The sequence below is a fragment of the Theropithecus gelada genome, chromosome 13, assembly GCF_003255815.1.
Source record: "Theropithecus gelada isolate Dixy chromosome 13, Tgel_1.0, whole genome shotgun sequence".
In the NCBI taxonomy this organism is placed as follows: Eukaryota; Metazoa; Chordata; class Mammalia; order Primates; family Cercopithecidae; genus Theropithecus; species Theropithecus gelada.
Window position 1 is genome coordinate 53,542,007 of NC_037681.1, and position 19,041 is coordinate 53,561,047.

General features: G+C 39.4%; 1 protein-coding gene across 4 annotated transcripts in view; it reads left to right on the plus strand.

Moving 5' to 3' along the window:
• LTBP1 (latent transforming growth factor beta binding protein 1) overlaps positions 1–19,041 on the plus strand; it is a 448,496-nt gene that overhangs the window by 219,125 nt on the left and 210,330 nt on the right. For all 4 annotated transcript variants that reach the window (XM_025354196.1, XM_025354197.1, XM_025354198.1 and 1 more), the window contains 2 exons: positions 14,220–14,444; positions 15,635–15,909. In XM_025354196.1, the coding sequence (XP_025209981.1) occupies positions 14,220–14,444; positions 15,635–15,909 (500 nt within the window). The remainder of the gene's footprint in view (positions 1–14,219; positions 14,445–15,634; positions 15,910–19,041) is intronic.

Consider the following 19,041-nt stretch of genomic DNA (forward strand, 5'->3'; position numbering starts at 1 on the left):
TGACATATCAAGTTATTTAAGTTAAATGGAAAGAGACATGTTGGCTTATCTCATCAGTCAATAATGAATCACGTGGCTCTGAATAGCTTTAGCATTTGACTCTGGAAAGCTCTGCTGTGTGATTTTAAGCAGTGTGCAGTAGAAACTCCAAAATTACCTCCATGTAACCGACTTTCCAAATTAGCCAACACCCTCTACTCCCTTTAAAAAATATGCTGACTGATGCCCATGGTGTGCCGAATACTCCTGGCTGACAGCAACTCCTGAGTTGACCCCACACATGACACCACCCAGATCTGAGTTTTGTTTCTACTAAGAGTCAGTTCTTTTGTCCCTGCCTGAAATTGCATTATTTAATTAAATGTTATGTAAACTGATTAAAAAGTGCCAAAAAAAGAATTATTTGTATGAAAAGATGAATAATTTGGAAAGAATCAATAAAAGTGAATCTCTAATATGATATTGACTGCCGATTGAGGGTTAGGCAAGACAATATTAAAACTTTGGAAAGCGGCTGGGTGCGGTGGTTCACGCTTGTAATCTCAGCACTTTGGGAGGCCGAGACGGGCAGATCACGAGGTCAGGATTTCGAGACCATCCTGGCTAGCACAGTGAAACCCTGTCTCTACTAAAAATACAAAAAAAAAAAAAAAAAAAAGAGAGATGCAGGGCATGTTGGTGGGCGCCTGTAGTCCCAGCTGCTCAGGAGGCTGAGGCAGGAGAATGGCATGAACCTGGGAGGCGGAGCTTGCAGTGAGCCAAGATCGCGCCACTGCACTCCAGCCTGGGGGACAGAGCGAGACTCTGTCTCAAAAAAAACAAAAACCAAAAAACAAAATTTTGGAAAGCAAATTATAAAAGTCAGGAATTTGGCATTCAAACGACTTCCCAATTTAAAAAAGTTTCATGAAAGGCTCATTTGTTCATTCAAAAAAAAAAAAAAACAAACACGTAGTAGGTACCTACCATATATTAAGCATTTTGCTAAGCTCTAGGGATGAGCAGCTGAAAAAGACAAGGTCCAAAAAAGATTTCTTTCTTTCTGGAACTCATGTGCTTTTGGAGGAGTCAGATGTGAACCCAGACAATTAGAATTCTGTCTGTTCTGCACACCTGCATCTGTTGCTTTAAGAGCATGTGGCAGGGAGTGGGAGCTTCCAGCTTTACCCTGGCATCTTCTGGAATGGCCTTAGGAAAGAGGTCATGCTTAAGCAGAGGTGTGGGTGGAAGTGGTAAGGTGGGGAGGTGGGTCGAAATGAAGAGGAAAGAGCCCGTATAGAACCCTGTGTGTGGGGGAATGTGGAGTGGTCAGAAGAGTCCAAGTGGATGACTGAGACTAAAAAGAACATGATGACAGCAGTAGGGAGAGATGAGACTGGATAGGTTGCAAGAACTAGATCAAGAAGAGCCCTTCTGCCATGATTTGGTTTACATTTCTTCCACTGGTATAGAGAATCTCTGAATTAGTGAAGCAGGAAATTGATGGGTGTGGCTTTCAGCTCAAATGAATCTGAATCTTAGAGGGAATGATTCAGTTAGAAACTATTTGAGGACCTTTTTGCTACCATCGAAATTTGTGATAATATCTAAAAACCACCATCTAGCCCCTGTTAGACATTCCTATCTCTCTATGCATAGTTGTAAGAACAGAAAATGGAGGCTGAGCACAGTGGCTCATGCCTGCCATCTCCACACCTTGGGAAGCTGAGGCGGGAGGATCGCTTGAGGCTAGGAATTTGAGACCAGCCTGGGTAACACAGCGTGACACATCTCTACAAAAATAAAAAAAGAAAATTAGCCAGGCTTAGTGGCACATGCCTGTAGTCCTAGCTACTTGGGAGGCTGAGGTAGGAGGATCACTTGAACCCAGGAGTTTGAGGCTGCAGTGAACTATAATGATGCTACTACTGCACTCCAGCCTGAGGGACAAAGTGACAAAGTGAGACCCTGTCTTTGTCTCAAAAAAAAAAAAGAAAAAAGGGTGTTGTGTAAAATAAGCAATCTGGATTTTTAATCTATCAGACTATAAAAATGAAACTTGTGATGTTGTCTTACAAATTTTTAATATTCAGTATTTGTGAAGAGCCATTTGAAACCAATCAGTATTTGGGATTGTGTACCCACCAGAGGCCAGGAGGCCTCGAAAACTAGTTTTCCCTGGGTGTTTTTGTGTTACATGGAGATTTAAAGGTCACAGTCCACCTGGCCTTTTTAGCATGTTAAAAAAAAAAAAAAAAAGGCATCAGGAGCCTGTTTTCTTACCTAAGGGTTTTCCGGTTGTGGTATCTAGAAAGATCTGAGGCTGAGCTTCTCAAGTGTCCCTCTCTCCCACAGCTACATAGGCTGTTATGTGTGCTTTGGGATGGTTAATTTCCAAGTCATGGTGATTTTGACACCTTGCGCTGCATCCAGCCTCGTCTGCCTATATGCTGTCAGTGATAGTTTGCTGCTCAGAAGAGAGGACTAAAAGGGATCCGTGCCCTTTAAAAGAAATAAAAGACCAGGATAGAAAAAAGAGGCCTTGGCTGTGGCAACAGAGTTAGGGGGGAGCCATGGGAAAGTAATGATCCATGAAGGGTGGGAATAAAAAGGAGTTGTAGTCGGGCCTTGCAGATTTTTGTTTATAGTAGTGGTTCCCAAACATTGTCCACCCAGAATTTATTCCTTTTGGCATCTGCCGGAATTTTATAGACCCCATTTCATTTTATTGCCCAGTGTGCTTCTTCTTTCATGTCCCATGGGGAACGTTTCTCTGCTTTTGTGTGAGTCCTAGAAGGTCTCCATGCCCTTCTTTAGCCTGCATTCTTCCTCTGTTCTTCCATTCCTAACTCCACCCGAAACTGCCACATTTTATTTTTCTTTTCCACCACGTTATGTCTCTCTCCCCCTTTGAAGCCTTCTGTTCAAAATAGCTGCTTATCTTTAAAAAATAGGAAAGGAAGTTTTATTTAATAACTAATATTAAGATATTTAGATAACAGTTGGAAGCAAAATTTGTTATAATCTGTACTTAATACACTGGGTAAAAGCTCCAGATGGAATGAGTTAAATAATTAAGCAAGAAAGAGAAGAAAATAAAATATCAGCATGAAATAGATTACTTATCAGATACTTGGAGGGGTAGTAGCTTTTAAAGAATTGAAACCATAGGACATATAATAGAGAATAGCACTTACAAACTTAAGTATAGAAAAATAGCACACAAAATTTGTGTCATCCAGACAAAAATAAACAGGAAATAGAGTGACAAAGGTGTTTTCATCGATAGGACAAATAGAATCTTAAAATTTATTATCCGTAAAAACCATCATGAGAGTAATTTAAAAATCATTAACATTCTAAGAGACAGGTAAAATATATGGATAAAAAGATAGCTCAAACAAGAAGTAAAAGCAGTAAACAGATATGTGGGAAAATGTTCAAAATCTTTAGTAAAGACATGCAAAATCAGCATTGTGGTAATGTAATCAGATAGTAAGAAAAATATTCATAGCTCAGAAATTATCTTGAAACTAGTAAATTGGTAAAAATATTTAGAAATAAAATCCAATTTTGACAACATGTTAATTAATCAATCTATTTATTTACATGTTTTTTGAGACGGAGTCTCGCTCCATCGCCCAGGCTGGAGTGCAGTGGTTCTATCTTGGCTCACTGCAAGCTCTGCCTCCCGGTTCACACCATTCTCCTGCCTCAGCTTCCCAAGTAGCTGGGACTACAGGCGCCCACCGCCACGCCTGGCTAATTTTTTATATTTTTAGTAGAGACGGGGTTTCACCGTGTTAGCCAGGGTGGTCTCGATCTCCTGACTTGGTCATCTGCCCGCCTCGGCCTCCCAAAGTGTTGGGATTACAGGCGTGAGTCACCGCGCCTGGCCGACAACATGTTAATTTAACATATTAATATAGTGCTATTGAGTTATTGATTGACATATTCTTTTTGGAAATTCATCTGTTGATATACTTAGAAATTCAACAGCCCAGCACTCAATTGTAGAGAAAGTAGTTAAGGAAATGATCTACAGTCTAGTTCATGACCTGACTGGCTGTAAGGATATGCACATCCCTCTTGTTGCTGATATGCTAGTTTGCTTTCCCTTTTTTATGTTCCCATTGCACCCTGCCATAATAATTACAAAGTTGATGAGGATGGCTAACGTTTGCTGAGTGCCTACTATGTGCTGAGTTCTGTGTGCTTTGAATATATGAATTCATTCAGGTCACACAGCAGCCATATGAGCTGGATACAGTTATTTTTCTCATTTTACAGGTGAAGAAGTAGGGTGGGAAAACATTAAATAACTTACCCAATGTCCTGCCAATAAGAAATAATGAAGTTGGGATTCAAACCCCTGGAGATCTGATTCCAGGCTGTTGCTCTTTATGTCTATGCTCTGTATTCTCCCCATGGTGAGACAGTTACATTAATGTAATTGACTCAGGTTATATTTTCTTGTTTGCTATATCTCCTAGCACGTTGCCTTGCGTACTAAGCAATTCGTAAATATTAACTGAATGCATTAGAAAATAATTACTAAGAATAAAACTTGGTGCTTGTGGAAGATGTTCTTTGGAGCTTTTTCTCTAATAGTTAAAAAATGCAGACAAGGCTGGGCATGGTGGCTCACACCTGTAATCCCAGCACTTTGCAGGGCTGAGGTGGGCACATCACTTGAGGTCGGGAGTTCGAGACCAGCCTGGCCAACATGGTGAAACCCTGCCTGTACTAAAAATACAAAAATTAGCCGGGAGTGGTGGTGGGTGCCTGTAATTCCAGCTACTTGGGAGGCCGAGGCAGGAGAATGGCTTGAACTTGGGAGACGGAGGTTGCAGTGAGCCGAGATCGCACCACTACACTATAGCCTGAGTGACAGAGTAAGACCCTGTCTAAAAAAAATAAAAAAAAAAGGAAAGAAATGCAGACAAGCTAAGCACAATAGTGGAATGGCTGTATACTTTACCATCTGCCAATGGAATATTATATAGCTACTGAAATCAATCATTAAGGCTCTGTAGCAATACATGGCATATGTAGCAATACATGGCACATGGCACTACATAGCCAATACGAAGGCTATGTAGTAAGAAAAGAATGCAAATGTAAACTGTAGTGATTAAACTGTAATCTGAACATCCCTCTAGGCTTTACAAATTTGTGGGTATAGGTAATGTGATGATCAAATCACATTACGCTAGTCCAAGCCCTTGCTTGCTTACCTGCACCTCTCTGCACCCCTGCAAGTGTTTCTGATGATCCCCAAGGGCTGCTCCAAAGACCTTGAATTACAGGGATGGAAAAGAACCTGTGGATTGTGTCCCCCAGCCACCTCATTTTTGCAGGTGGAGACACTGTAGTCTACATAGTGATTTAGAGGTTTTTGAAGATTGTTGCTGAAGGAGGCCTCAATCTCAAGGCATTTGGTGTTTCTGCAGCCAACAAATGTTGCTGCATTTTTCCTAAGGGTGACAGAGCCTTGAGGTTTAGGAAACATTAGGAGAGAGCGACAATGACAGCATCTGTGATGAAGAATGTGAAGTGGAATTTTATGACATGCCTGATATATGGAGCTCCTTAGGTTATGCAAAGTGTAAAACTAGATCAAATTAGATAGCGCACAGCAATGGTGAGGTTGATAATAAATGAACAGGAAGCTATAAACAAAGCTGAGATGATGCATGGCCTCATCCTATCTGGTGTATGTGATAGCGCTTCCTATCTCCTGGATTATAAACAGAACATGGTATTGAAGCATTCACTAATGCCCACCAGCATTAAAAATTCGATTTGTGGTATTTTTGGAATTGTTGTTTGCATTAAGGTTGATCTTTTGCACTTGTTGAAATCTGCATTTACTTTAACATTAACTTCATATACCTAGTATTTGATCGGTGGGGATGGAATGAAAATGGTCTTATTAATTTTCAAAGCAGGTAACAAAAAGAGTAATGTCCTATTTGCTTGAATGAACTAAACCAATGGTTAAAATAGTCTTTAAAGTCAGTGATGCTTGGATGGTATCTCACCACCATGTTGGTTTGTTGATGTAATAGCCTTGGAGTTCTGAGGTTAGATCCTATGGAGGAACTTCCTTGTAATGATATCTCTCCACCCCCAACATTTTTGTAGGTATTAATTAGTAAGTTTCTACATCTTCTGGCATGCTTTGTTTTCCTTTTTTCTTTTTCTTCTTTAGAAGACAGGGTCTCACTGTGTTGCCAAAGCTGGTAACAAACTCCTTGTTTCAAGTGATCCTCCCACCTTGGCCTCCTGCAGTGCTGGGACTTTGGGCATGAGCCACCGTGCCTGGCCCCCAGCATGCTTTTATTTGCTGTTTTAAAAAAGTCACCTCTTTGTCTAGAGCAGGCTTGTCTAACCCCAGCCCATGGACTGCATGTAGCCCAGGATGGCTTTGAATGCGGCCCAGCACAAATTTGCAAACTTCCTTAAAACGTTAGGAGATCTTTCTGTGATTTTTTTTTAAAGCTCATCAGCTATCATAAGTGTTAGTGTATGTAATGTGTGGCTCATGACAGTTCTTCTTCCAGTGTGGCTCAGGGAAACCAAAAGATTGGAAACCCCTTGTCTAGAGTTTAAAACTAATGGTTACTATTAGTATTTGTGAAGTCTTTTCATTCTTGTGATATATAAAATAGAAAACACCTTCATTATAAAAGAGTGAAACGATAATGTATTTTTACATCTGGTGTCAAATAAATGCATATATTCTTAAAAAAAAAAACAGACCCAAAGAGATGCTCACTGATGGGGAGTGCTGGGTGCGTCTTTAACTTTTTTAAAGCATTTTCTCTTTGGAACTCTGTTTTGTCTTTTGCATTTACTATGGAGAATATTAGTCTCTTCTCTTACATGTGAAAGAAAATCCCCATACCTTCTTAATGATTATCTATTTAGTGAGTTTTAAATTAAAACTTTTAGAAATTTAACTAGAATCTGGCCAACTGGTTATTTAAAAATGTAAAATAAGATTTAAAAACCCAAAGCCAAGTATCCACTGCACATTGAAAGTGTATCCAATAGAATGTCCTGCAGCTATCCTTGTTTTTCCCTGGTTCTGTCTCCTGTGATTCAGATTGCCTGGGTCCTAAGTTTTAATTTATCATTTATATTCTTTGTGTTTTACTCTGTCTACTTTTACAGACTGCCTTGTATCCTTATGGAAATGAACAGGAATTTGGCCTGTGTCTGTATCTGAAACCCAGCTTGTCTCCCTTTCTCCCACTTACACTCCAGCCACATCGGCTTCCTCCAGCCATATCAGCTTCCACATCACTCTAGCCACATCAGCTTCCTCTCAGTTTTGGAACCTTTCTAAACCACCTCACCTCAAGATCTTTGCTCAAGTTATTTGTTCTTCTGTAAACACTCTTCTGCCAACTTTTTACCTCTCTGGATTCTTCCCCCTTTAGGTTCAGCTTAAATCTCACTTCCTTGGACAGGTTGTTCTGGACAACCCTAACTCTGTTTTTTTGATGGAGTCTGAGTCAGTATAAGTTAACAGACAGATAATCAAGAATTGATGATAGGCAGTTTTAGAACACAACAACTGTAAATCTCTACATTCCTTAGGGAGAAAACCAGTCCACATCCTTCTTTCTTGGTCATGTGTAGGACTAGGCCTTCCTGGTTCCTCTGTTCTAGCTTTAGAAGAAGGTAACTGTCTTCTTGGAGTCCAGCCTTTCTTTTTTCCCCTTAGTGATGCATACTGAATGAAAAGGCAAGCATATAGGTTTGGTTTTGTGTAGCGTGGCATAGTTTTTTGTTTGTTTGTTTGTTTGTTTTGACAGTGTCTCACTCTGTTGCTTAGGCTGGAGTGCCGTGGTGCAATCTCAGCTCACTGCAACCTCTGCCTCCTGGGTTCAAGTGATTCTCATGTTTCAGCCTCCCAAACAGCTGGGAGTACAGGTACATGCCACCATCCCTGGCTAAGTTTTGGTATTTTTTTAAAGTAGAGATGGGGGTTTGCCTTGTTGGCCAGGCTGGTCTTGAACTCCTGGCCTCAAGTGATCTGCCTGCCTGGGCCTCCAAAAGTGCTGGGATTAAGGTGTGAGTCACCGTGCCCAGCCTAAGTAGCATAGGTTCTTAAAGTGAGCAATGGTTTGCTGCAGCATTTAATTATTTTATAACATATTTGTTATCCTAAAGCAGAATGGGGGGAGAAATTATGTGGTAACTTAACTTTCTAAAAATATTACTACCCATCACCAACCAGCCCTGCAAGGGATGTCAACAAAAATGCTGAAGGCCGTTAAGGGAATATTATTCTAATCAGAGACAAGTGGGAAAGTCAAATCAAAATCATGTGTGTGTCTGTTCTGCGAAAGAACAGATACAGGTTTTCCTTCAGATGGAGGTTTGTTTTCCCTGCTCTGCCTTTGCCACAGTAACTTGAAATGGTCTGTCTGCTGGCACAGAAAGCCAGCGAGTGGGTGGAGTGGCCAGGACCCTGCTGCAGGAAGGTCAGGAACATTCTTAGAGTGCCTTTTGGGAACAAGCAGCCGAAGTATTTTTATAGTCAGCTAAGATAACAGGAAAGAAAGAGGCAGGGTCTACCTTTTTATGGTAGAAATTTTTAGAAAATTCAGTTTGCCTGCATTTATATACAAGTCATGAATATTTGTTCATCTAAACAAGGTTCCAGTTTGTGGCACAGAATGTGAATATTATTCTGTCAGCCCAATTACTTGAGTACCGAAAGTTGTTTTACAGACCAAAGTGAATGGTGGAGTACAACTGAAACGCCTGACTTGTTTAAAACCTCCAGCTTGTTGTTCTTTAAGCATGGATCCTTTTGCTCATTTTGACCTTTTACAGTTGTACCATGAGATACCTTGAGTGACGGTCACAAAATTACACTTTCTGGAGTAACAGGCTGAAGGCCCACATACCTCTTGTTAATTGTAGTAGTTGCCAGGTGACTCTGTGATGTGATATGGTGAATTATGGCGATGACCAGCAAAGTGTCAAGCTAACAAGGTTATGGAACATCTCAGCCAGCATTCTACAGTTCACCTTGCTATAATATTTTCTAAAATATATGCCCCATGGCTAGCCTTGTAACCAGCATACCGCAGGCATCTCAAGTCAACCTTAAAGATAACTTACTCTTTTCCTCTTGATGTCCTGAGGTTTTATAGAACTTGGGCAGCGCAGATGATACATCACTAGATGATGTTTTGAGAGTGGCATGAACTTTGGAAACAGAAGGAAACTATTCATAGTTGAATCCTAAAGTTTGTAGGTCTATTTTCAATTTGTTTCTTTGATATATATGACTATATAGGTGTAAAAAGACTGCCTGCTACAAAGGGTTCAGTACATACTTATGGAACTGAGACAAAGAGCTTTATATTGTCATTTAGATTTTAGAAATGCTAGAACTGGAGAATAGATATTTTATTTATTATTCATAAAGGGTTATAAATACTAGACTTTTATTGGTTGAAATAAGTCAAGCAGAAACCATTTCCTTTATAACCAGAGAGACCAGGGTTGTTGGAGTTTAGGGATTATTGCTATATCCACGTGTGCTAGTATAGTCCTTGAAACAGCTGTATGGAAGTTATCTCAGGGGTTTAAAGGTAGATTTAAATGAAACCAATTAAGTTCATGATAGATTTCAAAGTCTACTATTGATACTGGAAATACCTTGTAAAAGTCTATTGGTTACTGTTTCTTTGTTTAAAAAAGGTGGTGTTGGCCGGGCGTGGTGGCTCACACCTGTAATCCCAGCACTTTGAGAGGCCAAGGCAGGCGGATCACAAGGTCAGGAGATCAAGACCATCCTGGCTAACACAGTGAAACCCCATCTCTACTAAAAATACAAAAAATTAGCCAGCGTCGTGGCGGGTACCTGTAGTCCCAGCTACCCCGGGAGGCTGAGGCAGGAGAATGGCATGAACCCAGGAGGTGGAGCTTTCAGTGAGCCGAGACGGCGCCACTGCACTCCAGCCTGGGCGATAGAGTGAGACTCTGTCTCAAAAAAAAAAAAAAAAGATGGTGTTTTATATACATATATATATATAATATATGTATTATATAAAATATATATATACACACATATATATACACACATAAACACAGACACATATATATGTATGTGTACACAGATACACACATTATATTCTAGTATAGATTGATTATAGGGAGCCCTCACTTTGCATCTTAATAATCAATTAAAAAATAATGAGTTGTATGACCTTAAGAATTTTTTGCCAAAGCATTAAAAATATTTTAGTGTAGGTTATTAATATATAGGAAAATCGAAAAAATAGTACAGCTAATATTTATTTAGTACTTGATAATTTAAAATGTTAGAAACATTGAGAGTTAAAATGTTTTATTTCTTTGAGTAAAACTTGGGAATAATTTCAACATGTTTGTTTTTCATTATATAGCTTATGATATAGAGCATTTCTTTTCTTTTGTGAACCATTGTACTCGTTTTTGAGTTTGGCCAAAATGTTGGAGGCTGATCCAAAGTTGTGAAGTAGCTGAGAGTTCCTTTAATGTTAATCCCCTTGGGAATCTTCATCCTGTTCATTTTACAGCCGCCTTCCAATTTCTCGTCCAGTATCGTCGCTTCGTATTTCTTTCCTGCACTTTCTTTTTTGTTGGCTCATACTGTCTTTCGATTATCCACTTGTGTAAAATGTCCCGTGATTTTTATCCCTCTGAGATGAGGAGACAGCAGAACTCTCTGCTTTGCTGTTTGTGCCTGAACTGAATACGGGATGTGCAGGGACCAATCACCAGCAGGCTTTGAAAGAAGTGACATGATTCGTCACTGGTCGTGGTCCACATCTGTTATTCACATCATGATTTGCGAACTAAAGAGCTAGCAGTGAGGTTTGTATTTCCTGCAGTTACTCAGTTAGTATACCGTGGTAACTGAAGTCTGAACCACATCGTTGGGGGACTGGTATTACTTAACTAAAGTATGATAACGGAAATTCACGCGTATTGGAACCATACCAAGTGAGGAGTGCCTGTATTCCAGTTATAGATTATCTGTAGTACATTTAAAGCTTGGCCTAGCTCCTTTTGCTTTACCCGTTACACACTGAGCCTGTCCAGTGTAGCCAAGCTGTGGTGTAGAAAATCAATTCAGAATTGAACTGAGAGTTTCGAAGTCATTGATTCGATCTTGGAGTCAGCTTTGACTTTCTCTTTTCTTACCCAAGACCTCACAGAGTAGATTGAGCACTAGTGCAAATATTTTTCAGACCCCATCCAGCATGGGGAGTTTTGACTTGATCTGCAGTCTACACCCTGAAGAAAGTTTCTGGGTTGTCACCTTTGTAATTTTTCCAACTCTGTCCTTCCTCCTCCACTTTCTCCCCTCTTCCTTGTTCCTCCTGTACCCATCATCAAGTTTTACTGATTTTCCCTCCAGCCTTATGTTCCTGCATGTTTCTTTTAGTTCCTGTTGCTATCATCCTAATTATATGGATTTCAATTGTTATAATAGTTTCCTAACTGACTTTCCCACTGTACTCTCTCCTTTCCAGCTAATCCCGCCTGCCATCACCGGAGTAATCTTCCTGGAACACTCTTGCAGCTTTACTTAATCCTCCGCTTGAAGCCTCCAAAATAACTTACTGATTACAGAATAAAATCCAAAGCCCTTATCAAGCCTGTAATAACTTCCTTTGTCTGACACAAGCCTCCTTCTTCGAATTTATTACCTGATCTCTTCCCTTCCCTCAAGAACCCGTAGTTTCAACAACATAGGTTTACTCATTATCTCCCAAATATGCCCACCACCCCTCCTTTCTACACATTGTCTTCCTAAAATGCACTTCTTGATGTTGTCTGAATCTTCACCAGTTTGAAAAACTTATCCTGAATGATCTCTTCTGTGAAGTCTATTTTGACTTCCTAGAAATGTCTTTTCTCCTTTCTGCAGTTCCAAAGGATTTATATTTCATACTTTCCAGTTACCACTTATTTGCTGATCTGTATTTTTATTTATGTGCTATTTATTTTCTCCATTTAGATTTTAAGTCCTAGATGGGCAGGGACTGAATCTTCTATACCACCAAGAATGGCATTTTACAGAGTGATAGGTATAAATCTATCCCTGCCCTCATTCAGTATTTTCTGGTATTTTTTTTTTTTTTTTTTTTTTTTTTAGCATTTCTTCTAGACATTGGGCTAGGTGCTAGCAGTAAAACATAACAAGGTAACTTCCCGACCTCACAGAGCTCTGGTTGAGTGAGGCATACAGAGAAGTAGTCAGTTGATTGTAATGCTGTAAGATGCATGGAATGATGGATAGTGAATCAGATTCGTGGAAGCAAGAAGATAAGTGTCAAGCCTAGATGAGGGGCAATGGGAATGCTTCTAGAAGTGAGGTTCAGGCAGAGTCTGAAAGATACATAGGAATCAGGTAGTTGACGGGGGCCAGATGGAAAGAATGTTCCAGGCAGAGGACTCAGTGTGGATAAAGATCTGGAAGGGTGAGAGCACACTGAGGAACTGAATTAAGTTCCATGTAGCTGTATTGTGGAGAATGAGGTAAGATTCCTAAGTGATGAGGTTGCAGAGGATCCCTGTAATGGGCAAAAAGTTGACATCTTTGGTGAATGTCCAGGAGGGAGGACTTCCAGGATCAGATGTTTGAGTAGATAAAATGAGGGAGCAGCACCCAGGTTTTTCTTAAGGATCACTTGGTGGATGGAGGTATTGGAGGGAAGACAATGAGTTCAATTTTGGGCATTGTGAATTTGAGGTGCCTATGAAATACGTGCATGGTGACATATAGTTGTAGACAGTTTGAAGCTTGGAAGAAAGCTTTGACCAGGAAATAAAAATTTGGGTGACATCAGTATATGATAGAATGAAATCATAGAGAAAGAGTGTGTAGAGTCAGTAAAGAAGACTTCAAGACCAAACCTTAACACACATCAGTATATAAAGAACAAGTAAAGAGAACAGAGTCTGCAAAGAATGTTAAGATGGAATAGGCGGGAAGAAGGAGCAAAATAGGTGAGTGAGGTGTCCTGGAAACCAAGGGAAGACTGAAATCCATCCATTGGGTTTAGAAACATGGAAACCATTCATGACCCTAGTAAGAATAACTTTTGTGTAGAGGAGGGGCAGGGAAAACGTAAACTGGCCCAAGATAGATTGTAGCACATTGAGAAGTCAACATACAATTATGGTGGAAAGTTTAGTTATGGAGGAGAGGATTTAAAGAGGGTGGAAGCTGGAATGAAATGGAGCTGAGGGGCTTTTATTATAATATTGTCTAAGCTACTGGAAATCTGTGATGTTTAAAGGCTGACAGGAAGAATTCATTAGTGATAAAGAGGTTGACCATAAGCTAAAATAGCCAGAGTTATAACTCCTCTTAAAATTATTTGCCCAGTCTGTCCTGTTATCTTTCAGTATTCTAAATAAGTTAATTCCAGACTAATTTTGGGCTTCACTGAGATCTTGTTACACAAGATTGCAAATTCCTGTAAAGTATGATTCAAACTATTCTACTTATTTGTTCTGGGTAGCATTTAGTGTCTTAAATAGAGAAAAATTTCAACAAATATTATTTTTATTACTGTCATTTGTTTCTTTGTTTATTCTTTGAGCAAATATATGTAATTTTTAATTTTTTGTGGGTACACAGTAGGTATATATATTTATGGGGTACACAAGATGTTTTGGTACAGGCTTGCAATGCGTTATAATCACATCCTGGAGAATGAGGTGAGCAAATATTTATTTAATGTCCATTGTATGCCAGACATTTTTCTAGGTGTCAAGGATATTAAGGTTACCAGGCCATATACACTACCAGGCCATATATACCACTTGTTCTTGAGGAGTTTATCATGTAGGGAGTCAGTTAATGAAATAATTATGGATTGCAAATGGTACTTAAAATGGCATGGTGATAGACAATAATCCTGAGTGGCTACTGTATATACTAATCTTTTCCTATGAACTTTTCTTTCCATTGTTGGAGGGAGAATAATTACAAGCTATTAAAGAGTTAAATGACTTAAGATGGAAAGAAAAAAGTAGTGAGTAACAGAGACTACTTTTGGCATAGTGAGTTTACTCCTCTGTTTACCATTTCTAAAGTTCGTGGGACTCTGATGCCTATAATGGGCTGTGTGTTTTGCACGTTTTGTTGGTTGATCGTTCCTTAGCCTCTGAGAGACTAACAGACTCTCCACTTTTTCTCTTTTCCCTTTCAGTCATTTGCCATCTACCATGTATGAATGGTGGCCAGTGCAGTTCAAGGGACAAATGTCAGTGCCCTCCAAATTTCACAGGAAAGCTTTGTCAGATCCCAGTCCACGGTGCCAGCGTGCCTAAACTTTATCAGCATTCCCAGCAGCCAGGCAAGGCGTTGGGGACGCATGTCATCCATTCTACGCATACCTTGCCTCTGACCGTGACTAGCCAGCAAGGAGTCAAAGGTAAGCTTTTTTCTTTCTGCCCATTTGCCAGACCTCTATTAACCTGCCAAACCCACATAGAAGTCAAGGATCTGCAGATGGCCGGGGGTGGTATTGAAACAGAAAGGAGTACATGATTTGTGGCCTGAGAAATGGCAGTAGAGACAGAATGTGGGCCCAGGTATGTAGCTGCAGTTCTTTCTAGGCCATAGAGAATTGGTATCTAGGAAAAAAGAAAATAAAAAGGAGCCCATTTTTCTCTAGTGACTCTTACCACCAAGAGCTAATAAATGTGCATGGCACTGTTCTGACAAGGCCTGGGAAACGGGAAGATGAACAAGACAGTGTTCTGGCCCTTACAGCATTAATAAGCTAGTGGATCGCACAGTACCTGCTGGTGAACTTCGTAATTAAAGAATGCTTGGTTTCAGTTGTAAACGATCATTTAACCTCACTGGACTTCAATTTGTTCATTTGTAGAGGAAAGTAAACTAGGTCACTTGGAGCTCAAAAATTCTATGACGAATTCATCCTTTTAAACCTGGCATTTTTATAAATGCACACTTTTGAAAAGGGGGTCATAGGAGTTTACTGGCTCTAATTTTTTAAAACATGAATCCTTGCATCAGGAGATGAGATTTTTGTTTGGAAGCTGTAGAACGTAGCTTGTTATAGATAAAAAATAATGCACTTTGGTATTTTTTGTGTGTGTATGTTACAAGAAGCACAAAAATAACAGGTACTCTATTGTTTAAGGGTAAGAGAATTGTGCCTTGTAAAATTGGGTTTTTTCTTTTAATAGAAAAATGTAAATCCTAAAATTTTTATGATAGAAATTGTATGAGAAATTCAAAACTAATCAAATGCTTGATCTTTCTGATGAACATTTGATAAAATGTATCTGCTTAGAACAAGCAGGATGCATTTCACAGCTTTATGACTTTGGAAAAGAATATTTTAGTCTCATGAATATGTTACTGTTAAAAGTTTTAATTTCTCTCTATAATTTCAAATTTTAAAAAATATAAATTCAGGCTTAATTTTTATTTTGCATGTGCCCTTAAGAATTTTGATGGCTATGCAGCAAAGTGCTGCACATTATATAAATATGTGTGCCTGTGTGTTTATAAAATTTACTTTCATGTTTTAAAACTTTTGGTTTGCCTGTTAGTTATTCAGGACTAACAAGTTTTCCTCTCAATCTGTTTTAGTGAAATTTCCTCCTAACATAGTCAATATCCATGTGAAACATCCGCCTGAGGCCTCCGTCCAGATACATCAGGTTTCAAGAATCGATGGCCCAACAGGCCAGAAGACAAAAGAAGCTCAACCAGGCCAATCCCAAGTCTCTTACCAAGGGCTTCCTGTCCAGAAGACCCAGACCATACATTCCACATACTCCCACCAGCAGGTCATTCCTCACGTCTACCCCGTGGCTGCTAAGACACAGCTTGGCCGGTGCTTCCAGGAAACCATTGGGTCACAGGTAAGCATCATCACCAAGCCTGCTTTAGTAATGTGTTACAGATATGGTATCATTTTAACAAGAAAGCCAGACTTGATAAAAATGGTTTTTATAAAAAAGGCTTTAACAAACTATGACTCGTGGCCATATTTTTGTAAATAAAGTTTTATTGCCACACTCATAGCCACACTCATTCATTTACATATTGTCTATGCCCATTTTCATGCTATGACTGCAGAATTAAATAGTTCCAGTGAGAACACATGGTCTGCAGAACCTAAAATATTTACTGTGTGTCTTTTTACAGAAAAAACTTGCCAGTCCCTGATGTACAGAATACATTTATTCATTTGTTTATTGATTGATTGATTGATTGAGTTGGAGTCTTACTCTGTTGCACAGGCTGGAGTGCAATGGCACAATCTTGGCTCACTACAACCTCCACCTCCCAGCTTCAAGTGATTCTCCTGCCTCAGCCTCTCAAGTAGCTGGGATTACAGGCACATGCCACCACTCTTGGCTAATGTTTTTATTTTTAGTAGAAACGGGGTTTCACCATGTTGGCCAGGCTGGTCTTGAACTCCTGACCTCAAGTGGTCTACCCACCTCGTCCTCCCACAGTGCTGGGATTACAGGCATGAGCTACCGTGCCTGGCTTCCAAAGATGTTTCTGGAAGTCCATGATTACCTGTTTCTATTTTTTTAGTTAGGATGATCTGTGTATAAAACATGTGTCAGGCATGAGATATGGTATAGAATATATATTCCGCAAAGATGCTTGAAAATATTTTTGCCTTTTGCAATAGTTTTGTTCATGAGTTTTGAATTCATTGTGCAATAATAATTCATGTCATCTTTGACAGGAAGTAATATTTCATGTTATCTTTTATTTTCTTATAAAAATTCAGGCCAGGTGCGGTGGCTTATGCCTGTAATCCTAGCATTTTGGGAGGCTGAGGCGGGTGGATCACCTGAGGTTAGGAGTTTAAGACCAGCCTGGCCAACATGATGAAACCCCATCTATACTAAAAATGCAAAAATTAGCCAGGTGTAGTGACAGGCACCTGTAATCCCAGCTACTTGGGAGGCTGAGGCAGGAGAATCGCTTGAGCATGGGAGGTGGAGGTTGTAGTGAGTTGAGATCACACCACTGCACTCTAGCCTGGGTGACAAGAGCAAGACTCAGTCTCAAAAGAAGGAAAAAAAAATCATAAATTGCAAGGTATAGTGCAGGAGTTGCTTGAAGTATAACTTTAGGCCTATATTTATATCATAATGTGAGACAAAGGCAAAATTTTCTTTAAAACTTATCATTGAATGTGCATGGTGAAGATAACCTAAAAGTGTTGGTTCGTGCACTCCATTATGTGATAATGATGGAGGCTTCGTTCTGTGGTTTCCCTCCTGTCTTTTGGTTATGGTTTAAACCCTTCGTGAGAAGACTAGATGAGATACATTTATTATTATTCCTCTGCTATGTCTTGAATATTAAAAATATATCGTGTGTGTGTATATATGCATGTGAAATACTTGGGGGTAATAGAACTAATTGTCCCTGCTTTAGACACCTGGGAAACACTTTTAGGTACTAAATCAATGGTAGGATTGTCACCTTTCTTCTAGGAGAAGGAGGGAAGATTGTAGACCTGAATGGAAGGCAGCGTGTGGGAATGGAAAGAGCATCCTTGTGGAGTTGTAAGACCTTGATTAGAGCTGTAAGCCCAGCACTTGGTAGGAGGGAAGCAGCTTCCTTATCTGCAAAGTAGAGATAAGACATGGGGCTCATGAGACTTTGTTAAGATTAATCAAGATAATTGTGAGCCCTGCTTTGCAAATATTATAGAACTATGCAAATATTAGCTTAGAGAATATTTATCAAGATAGAGTCAAACTTAAGCAACCATCTACCATGACTGTTTTATATCATGCGCTTTCAGTAAGACAGGGACAGCATCGATCCCACAAACACAGCCCTCCTTGGCCTGTGGACACCTGAAATGCGACTACAGGGGACCTAACGTGGCTTTTCATTCCCCAGTTTTGCAAATGCTTTTGGGAGAAGGAACACCATCAATTTAAATGTAGCTTAAAAGTAAAGACAATGTTTATGCTGAGGGTAGGTTTTGACAAAGACAGTGGGGCTGAAGATAAACTTTATACACTTCACAGCTTTGCACTGAACTGCTCTTGGAGAGGGAGGACAAATTTGGTGCCATTTGCATTGTTTAGTCATTCCAGCTTAGGTTGGTTAGGGAGAAAGGAAAAAGCAGATGTTTTTAAAATTGTGTGCCCAGTACCTTCCTCCCCGTTTCCAAGTTGGAACACAGATGATAAAAAGCAAGAAAATGAGGCATAACAAACTTGTTGTTCTTGTACAATATTAGGTGATTGCTGACAAGAAAAGATGAAAAGATACTATTGACTTGTAAGCCTAGAGTATACAATTGAAATGAATTGGCTAATTGATGGAATTACCCAAATAATTAAAACTCAGCGGGATACTTTTGTCTTATCTGCATACATCTCTGACTTTTGGTCTAAAAGATCCAGACAGTGATCTCAATCCTTAATTCATTTTGCATGTGTATTCACTCATACACAGCTTCAAAATAAGACCTATTTTTTGGAAAGCATTCTCAGTATATATTTATTGGTCTTCCTGTTCATGAGGAATGTTGCTGGATGCCAAAGGCTGCCCAATTAATTTGTGCAATTAGGGTGAACCAGGCATTTAAAAAATACATTACTGACAAATAATCAATAGTGTTTAGGTTTATCCTACAATCCTACAAAGGAGTTTGAAAACATTTGTGCTTTCTTGCTGTGGTTGGTTTGCAAACGTAGCTATAATCAGGAGTTATAGGTAGATTTTAAATGGCAGAAAATCAAAAACAAAAACAAAACCCTGGATAAATGCTCACTATTGTTTGCTCAGTGGAGCCCTCTTATTAGTTGCAAATGTCAACCATTGAGACTTTTAATGCAACAGTTACCAATAAACATCTATGTGTATATATTGCTATGAGAGGTCATATACAAAATAAATTTGACAGAGATAGCCCTTGTTTCTGTGGCACATTCTAATAATTAGGTAGTAAACGTGGGATTGAAAACTCAAGATGAACTGAGATCAATGTATTTAAATTCAGGAAA